The sequence below is a fragment of the Mus pahari genome, chromosome 2 (assembly GCF_900095145.1).
Source record: "Mus pahari chromosome 2, PAHARI_EIJ_v1.1, whole genome shotgun sequence".
Classification (NCBI taxonomy): domain Eukaryota; kingdom Metazoa; phylum Chordata; class Mammalia; order Rodentia; family Muridae; genus Mus; species Mus pahari.
Genome location: NC_034591.1, coordinates 58,780,385 through 58,788,352, shown reverse-complemented (window position 1 = coordinate 58,788,352; position 7,968 = coordinate 58,780,385). Strand labels below are relative to the sequence as shown.

Below are 7,968 nucleotides of genomic sequence, written 5' to 3'. Positions count from 1 at the left end.
GCATGTACATGTGTGGGTGGGTAGTTATGGTGGCCAGGAGATGTCAGATCTGAAGCTAGATTGCTTGTGAGCCACCTAATTCGACATTGAGCTCAGGTTCTCTGGAGGAGCAGCAAACATTCCTAATCTCCAAGTCATTGATCCAGCCCAGAAAGCAGTTTTTTGAGTTAGTGAGAGTGTAGAACTGTAATTCCAGTAATTGGTAGATAGAAACCAGAGAGTTTGTACTAAAAGGTCCTTTTTGGCTACACAGTGACTTCAAGGCCAACCTGGGTAACATGAGACTATCTTTAAAATTTTAACTTTTTAGCCTATTTAACTTTTCTTTCATTCATTTGGAATGTTGGCACGTAAATTCAGAGTCTAATGCATGGTAGGCATGTGCTTCCCCACCAGGCCTTCCACCACCCATTCACTCCCCCTAGTTAGTTTGTTTGTTTGGTTTGGTTTGGTTTTGTAAATCTGGTGCTTTCAGACATGTATCTTTAGAGTAAGAGGGTCTCAGATCTGCATAGGACTGCAGCCAAAGCCACCTGTCACCTAATGAACAAGTTCCTTAACATTACTTTGTTTATAAACTGTGGAACAGCAGATCTCAAGAAGTATAGTCCATTTCTGCGATGACAGTTCTGAAAACGAAGCATCTCCTACACAGGAAACGGGCTACCTGACCTCATGCCACAGCTAGTTCCTAGCACCCCCAAATCATGATCTTGACACTAATCATCCACTGCCCACCCAACCTTCAGCAGACCACATCAGTAGTCCATCCACATTGCTGTACTGAGATACCGGGGCTAGGCCATTTACACAAGGAAAGTGGCTTACTTAGCCCTGCTGAGAGATGCATTTACAATATAATGGCCTGGTGATGCCATGCATTTGTTCCTGAGAGAGAGATCATATGGTAGGCCAGAAACAGTGAGGGAGAGGAACCGCTTGGCTTTTTGTTATAGTTCTCTGGAGAGAAGTAACTCAAGGCTCCGTGTTAAAAGATCAAGCCTCTGTATGTGACACTATGGGCAGGACATGAATCCTCTAGGGAGTCTGCCCAATACAAGCAAGTGGCTTGAAGGCATGGCTCGAAGAACAGTATGCATGCTCTAGCACTGAGCTACACCCTAGCCCTCTATTTGTAGTTCTGAAAGTGGGGGTTACTCAACTGCTCTGACCACATCTTATGGGAGGTGACACAACACCGGTTTGTTAATAATATAAGGACAATTTAATTTCAACGTAGGTCTGACTTCCGTACAAGAGATAATTTGATGTTTTAAGAATACATAGTAGGTATTTCTTCCATCCTTGTCAAACAGAGTGACAGAGGGCAAGCCAGTTCCATCTGCCTCCTGGTTCCTGACCATTTGGCAAGAAAGCATTTCTGGCCCCTAGATAACAGGCCTTGCTCCTTGGGAAGAAGGCCTGGCTGTAACTGCTGGAAGGAGGCTAGCTTTCCATTACAGGCCCTCCCCAACAGTGCCTGGGCTGACTCCAAATCTAGAATGTTCCAAATATCCTCTTTGCATCTTCCGGCTCTCCACTTAACTACTATCTTTGTACAACAGAGAAGCAAACTCCACAATAAAACAGCTGGCTGTTGGGGAGACAGAGACCAGTATGAGAAAACTCCACCCTAGCCCTTTCCTCCAAGTCCTCACTTCAATGGAGTCCTTGAGGGCAGTGGTGTCCCCTTTCCTCAAGAATCTCTACTGCCCGTCAGGCTAGGAATAAGGCTCAGCTGGCAACGCTACCAGAGACACTGGCATCTGGATACCCTGGCTTTTGTTCTGTCCTCCCACGCATGTTCAACAAGTACAGCGGGTGCTCTCATTGGGGACATGGGCCATAAGAACTGGGCTGGAATCCTGGGAAAGACCTTGCTGGGTGCTCTCCCCGTACAGGTGCAGGCTGTTTCGGGCAATTAACTCCTTCGCCATGAGCACAAAGACTTCCTCTATGTTCCGGGACTCCTTGGCGGATGTCTCCAAGACAGCCAGGAGGCCATGTTTCTCGGCCAGTGTGCAGGCATCCTCAAATAGTACGTGCCGCTTCTCCCACAGGTCTGATTTGTTCCCTGCGGGTGAAAGATGTGTAAATGTGACACTAATGAGTAACAGAACCTGTCTTTATCCAAAGTGAACCTTATTCCCCCTCCACTTCCCTTTTCTGTCTTTGTACTTAAAAAAAAGTGTTTTGTTTTTTAATTGCATTTATTTATTGTGTTGGACTATGGTGTACTCACACACCACAGTACATATGGACAGAGGACAACTTTCAAGAGTTATTTCTCTTGGGGGCTTGAATTCAGAAGTCTTAAGCCTTAGTGGCAAGTGCCCTTACCACTTAGCCATCTTGCCCATCCACTCTGCATTCTTTGAGACAGGTTCTCATGTTGCCCTGGCTAGTCTGAACCTTGTTATACAGTCACAGTCCATAAGGTGTTGTCCCAGGCCCTGCTATGCTCTACAGAACACCAAATGTACCAGACCCGAATCTGGCAAATCCTGAACTCTGAAATATCTGACCCTAGCCACCATGCCCAGCCCTTTGACTGACATTTTAAGAAGAGAACTTCCTATGCCAAAGACCTTCTTTACAAGGCAGACATCAGTATAACCTGCCTCCTAAAGACTTTACTCTTCTTGGAGACAAAGTCTCAATGAATGTGGACCTCACTGATTTAGATAGAATGGCTGGCCAATGAGCTCCGTGAATCCTCCTGTTTCTCCTTCCCAGCGTTAGGTTACAGATGTGTGCCCCAGCACCGACCTTTGACCTTGGTTCTGATGATCTGAGCTGATGTCCTCCGACTTTTACAACAAGCACTTTGTTGACTGAACTATCTTTACCCCCTTTTTTATTTTTTATTTATTTATTTATTTATTTATTTTTTGCTTGTTTTGGAGACAGGGTTTCTCTGTATAGCCCTGGCTGTCCTGGAACTCACTCTGTAGACCAGGCTGGCCTCGAACTCAGAAATCCGCCTGCCTCTGCCTCCCGAGTGCTGGGATTAAAGACGTGCGCCGCCACGCCCGGCCTTACCCCCTTTTTTTAAAAAGGAGAGTTTCACTTTCTCTTCCTCATGCCACCCTTGAACTCTCTCTTTCCCTGCCTCACCATCCAGAGACCTGGGGTTACACGACCACACTCTCAGACCCTCAGGATCTCATAGTCCACCACTGAGGGATGCAAGTTGAGTACCAGCAGAGCTGGATCAGGAAGCTAACTGCTTGGAAAATGTCGTACCGATCAGCATGATGACCAAGTTGGCAGCTCCATATTTTTCTATCTCATGGATCCAGTGAGGGACAGATTCAAATGTGGACCTCCGTGTGAGATCATAAGCGATGATAGCTGCGTGGGCACTCCGGTAGTAGCTTTGGGTGATGGTACGGAAGCGCTCCTGGCCTGCCGTGTCCCACACCTGCATCTGTAGAAGGACAGAGGCCATGACAGGAGCTCTAGCAACATGGACATCCCTTCGTTTAAGTCATCATACACACAGTTTCCTGTAGGCTGGTGAGATGGCTCAGCTCTCAAGAGGCAGAGGCAGGCAGATGTTTGAGTGTGAAGCCAGCCTGGTCTACAGAGAAACCCTGCCTTGAAAATTAAATTAATTTTAAAAGTCACGTAGGCCACTGTAAAGTACAGGTGACATCTCTCAGAAGGATGGGTTTAATGGCCTTAGAAGCAGTGCTGAAGATTTAGGGGGAAGATTCTGAGATAAGCAAATATAAATATTGGGGTACAGATAGCAAAGGGTCACCAAGTTGTCAGCTGTATCTCTTCTTAGCATTCCAAGAGGAAGACAGATAAACACCTTCTTTTGAAGAGATGATCCTGCACGTTTAATTTTTCTGGATTCTCCAGTGCTTATCTGTGTGCACAAGGACCTCTTGCCCTCTACACGTGTATAGGTGAGAGCAGAGGTTCTCCTTCTGAGTAAGGCTGACAGAAGGAACTCAGGTCACCAGACTAGGTAGCAAGCTGTCATGCTGGGACTGACTTTGTTCTTACAAAATCGGTGAAGCAAGCTTTTTTCTAGTCTGTGGCCACATTTTATGTTTGCTCATTGTTTTTTTTTTGTTTGTTTGTTTGTTTTGTTTTGTTTTTGTCTGTTTATTTTTGAGACATAGTCTCATAGAGCTCTCTCTGACTGGCCTTGAACTCACAGAAACTCAGAGAGAGCCCATTACCTCTTCCTAAAGCATGCACTACTACACCTACCTCTGATTATTTTTGAGATGGGGTTCTTATTCTGTGGCCCAGCCTGGCCTCAATCTTTTTGTCTCAGTCTTTTTTTTTTTTTGGTTTTTTTTTTGAGACAGGGTTTCTCTGTACTGGCTGTCCTGGAACTCACTCTGTAGACCAGGCTGGCCTCGAACTCAGAAATCCGCCTGTCTCTGCCTCCCGAGTGCTGAGTGCTGGAATTAAAGGCGTGCGCCACCACGCCTGGCTTTTTGTCTCAGTCTTATGCTGGGATTATGGATATGTACCGTGACATCGTTGCTGGTCTTTTTCTTACACATTTACCCACATTCTTTTCATATTAAGGAATCTAGTCCTTTCTCATATTGCAAATATTTCCAGTTTGTCAATCCTCTTTTGACTGTTTATCCTATTTTTAGACTGCAGAAATTATGACCTCTAGATAGACTTAGCAATATACTCTTTAATTCTTCTGTGTTTATACCTTACTTAAAATGGGGCCTCTGGCTAACTAAAGCAATGGAGCTACCCCTGTGTCTCCTCTCACCTTCACTTTCTTGCCATCTATCTCGAGAGAGCGCACGGTGAAGTCCACCCCAATCGTGTTCTGCTGTGACTCACGGTAGACTCCAGATTTGAAATGCTGAACCACACATGTCTTCCCCACGTTGGAGTCCCCAATAAGGATGACCTTGAACAAATAGTCCACATTCTCATCCAATGTTCTGGATGAACTGGAGAACTGCATAGCTCTGGCTTCCTAGAACAGACCCGGGGAAGAAAGACAGCATTTTGTTTTTTTCTAAGGAGCACCTACCAGGATCCAGAACTGAGGTCACCTCCATTTTCTTGCTGTAGAAGAAGAAAAGCTATGGTGGTTGTGGCTTTCACAGGGCAAATATTCTAATGGGTTCCAGCAACTGGTCAGCTGTAGGGAGTGGCCCCATAAATTCACACCCCAGGTACAGGTGGACACCAAAAGCCATTCTAGGATGGGAATAGCATTTAGTCAACTCTACCCAATTATAGAACTGAGGAAATCCCAGGCCTGAAGATGAGGTGCCCAACGACTGGGAGAGTGGAGGTAATGCCTCTAAGAATAACTTTCTAGCCATCAGTCAGGAGGAAGATATGCTCCAGCCACTAGAAGACTCTGCTTACTCAGTCAACCCACCACAACTGGCAAGATCTGGCTGAGAAGCCGGTCTAAGGAAGACTCACATGTCTGTGAGTATACGTGAGTACAATGGCTGAAGGGGCTAGAGGAATTGGGTGCCCTGAAACCAGAGCAACAGGCAGTTGTGAGCATGATGTGGATGCTGGGGTGAACTCAGGTGCTTTGACCCTCAGAACCATCACTCCATCACCTACGTTTTTATTCTGGGTAGCACTCCATTTTTCTAAACCAGGAAATTAGAATTTTGAGGATATTCAAAATTAAAAGTAATTGGAATGGTAAGGCAAGGCCGTGTGTGGTGACATATAACTTTAATCCCAGCACTCAGGAAGCAGAGGTAGGTGGATCTTTATGAGTTCAAGGCTAGCCTGGTCTACATAGCAAGCTCTAGGATAGCTAAGGCTACATAGGGAAACTCACGGTTGTGTGTATGTGCATGAAATGTGTGTGGGAAATTTTGTTGTTGTTTTGTTTTTCAAGACAGGGTTTCTTGGCTGTCCTGGAACTTACCCTGTAGACCAGGCTGGCCTCAAACTCAGAAATCTGCCTGCCTCTACCTCCCAAGTGCTGGGGTTAAAGGCGTGCGCCACCACTGCCTGCTCGCTATGGGAAATTTGAATGTGGGAAAGAAAATAACTCATTAAAGGTTTCTAGTGATGGTATTTGCCAAACTTTATCAGAATTACCTATTACAGACCTGTATGTGTGTATGTGTGTGTGTGTGTGTGTGTGTATATATATATATATTTTTTTTTTCAATGCTGTCTTCCAGCCTCTGTGGGCACTGCATGCATGTAGAACACAGATTTATATTCAGACAAAACACCCAGACACAAGATAAAAATAAATACATTAGAAAACATTTATTTTTGTATCATGTGTTCAAGATGAATGGCAGCTGAAGATGACACATGAGGTTGACCTCTAGCTGCCTCGTGATATGTACACACATGAACACACACACATAAAAATTAAAACAACAGATACACATGTGCATGTTTCTGATAGGTTTGAGACCCAACAGTCAATACATCAGTCACTTGAAACAACTTCATCCCGGCTTTCAGCATCTTCTTTTAATAGTCACCTGTGCTTACATAGCTTCAATCTCAAGGAACTCTATTTCTCTTCAATACAGTTGTGCACAGGGACAGCTCTACATTCCATGAACTGAAACCTGTCTCCCTGGGATTCCTATCTGTCAATCTCAGAGAACCCCCCTGCTTTGCAGCATGTCGAATTCCTAATCCATATAAAAACTCAGGAGATATATGAAGCAGCAAGCATATTCCTGTTAGGGCAGGTACTTAGGCATTTAAACCGTCCTTCATATATTTAGGTCTCTCCACCAAATATCTCATGAGACCAAAACACCCCCTTTGATGATTGGATTTGAGGTTGAGTAAATTGCTCCTACCTTGTGACACCTTCATTTCTCCCTGATTTATTCTGTTTTGTTTTTTTTTTTTTTTCTGATGTCATAGAAAAAGGCCATGTCTATTTTGGCAGACAGATAAAAATGCACACAAATATCCAATCTATGTGTAGAAACCAAAGGCTTTAAGGAGGTAAGGAATGATCTAGTACTTCTGTTTTTGGATGCCCCTAACATCGCACGGAAAACTGATCCAGCAGACAAGGGACACAATCAAACCAGTTTTTTGTTTTTTTTTTTTTCTTCCGCATCTTTTCAACTAAAGAAAGCCATTCTACTTCCGGTACCTTATCATCATAACTTGAGCCGAAACCTTGTTTCCAAGACCCCTTTCTCTTCCTCCCTGCAAAGTGCTCGGGACTCTACAAAAGCCCCTTTTAAGCTAGCATATAAGCCCTGCAAGGAGAAGCCAGCAGAGAACTCCCAGACAAAACCATTTCCCAAGCCCGCACTCTTCACCTCCTGGGTCCACCTGTTGCTTACCTGGGCACTCTCTCACCTCGCTGGTGAGCAGGTAGCTTTGGCTTTTTCTTCTGCTTTCCTCTGCAGCCCTCCGTCGTCGTCTCCTTCCTCCTCTTGTCTTGCAGCGCGGTGGGAACTCAAGTTCCGGCCCCTGGCGTCAAGTTCGGTGGACAGAGAAAGCGAAAGGGAAACAAGGGCAATCCCTCCCACTTGCAAGGAGCCTGAAGCCCCAGGTGAGGTGCTGGCCAGGTACCGGGCCCAGCGCAGACAGCAAGCTTTTCTGCCAGTGTTCATCAGATCAGGAGTAAGCACAGAGAAGAACTGCCTTTCACTCGACTGACACCCGCTAAGCTACCCTGTTCCTTCCTTTGCTGCATCCTTCATCGAACCTCCTGCCTGATCCGCTCGTCTGGCTGGGCTGAGCGGCTGTTAACTGAGATGACCGCGACTTAAAGAATACTGGGTCTTGAGTGACTTGTTTTGAGAAGTCCCTGGAAGAAAGGAGGCTCTCAAGCAACTTAACAAAGTAAAGCAAGGGTCCACAAGATGTCTCCATAGTTAAAGGCTGCCAAGCTAGAAGTCCTGAAATTTTTAGCTCCAGGTCCCAGCTAGTGGCAAGTTGTTCCCTGACCACACATACACGCACAAAGATAATTACACATGCCAAAAAAAAAAAAAAAAAAAA

The 7,968-nt window shown here is 45.3% G+C and overlaps 1 protein-coding gene across 1 annotated transcript; it reads right to left on the bottom strand.

Annotated features, from left to right (window-relative positions):
- Positions 1–1,202: 1,202 nt before the first annotated feature.
- On the bottom strand, positions 1,203–7,464 carry Rab19 (RAB19, member RAS oncogene family). Its single transcript, XM_021191528.2, has 4 exons — positions 7,305–7,464; positions 4,757–4,969; positions 3,247–3,430; positions 1,203–2,074 (listed from the first exon to the last, which is right to left on the bottom strand). The coding sequence occupies exons 2-4, from the start codon at positions 4,955–4,957 to the stop codon at positions 1,806–1,808; spliced, it is 654 nt and encodes a 217-aa protein (XP_021047187.1). The 5' UTR covers positions 4,958–4,969; positions 7,305–7,464; the 3' UTR covers positions 1,203–1,805.
- Between the last annotated feature and the right edge of the window lie 504 nt (positions 7,465–7,968).

Bases quoted from the DNA above. Each gene is read 5' to 3' on its own strand.
- Rab19 (XM_021191528.2), bottom strand. From the start codon at position 4,957: ATGCAGTTCTCCAGTTCATCCAGAACATTGGATGAGAATGTGGACTAT. The intron at 3,431-4,756 runs GTGAGAGGAGAC...GTCCTTCTACAG, and splicing joins TAGATGGCAAGAAAGTGAAG to ATGCAGGTGTGGGACACGGC. The intron at 2,075-3,246 runs GTACGACATTTT...TTTCACCCGCAG, and splicing joins CTTGGTCATCATGCTGATCG to GGAACAAATCAGACCTGTGG.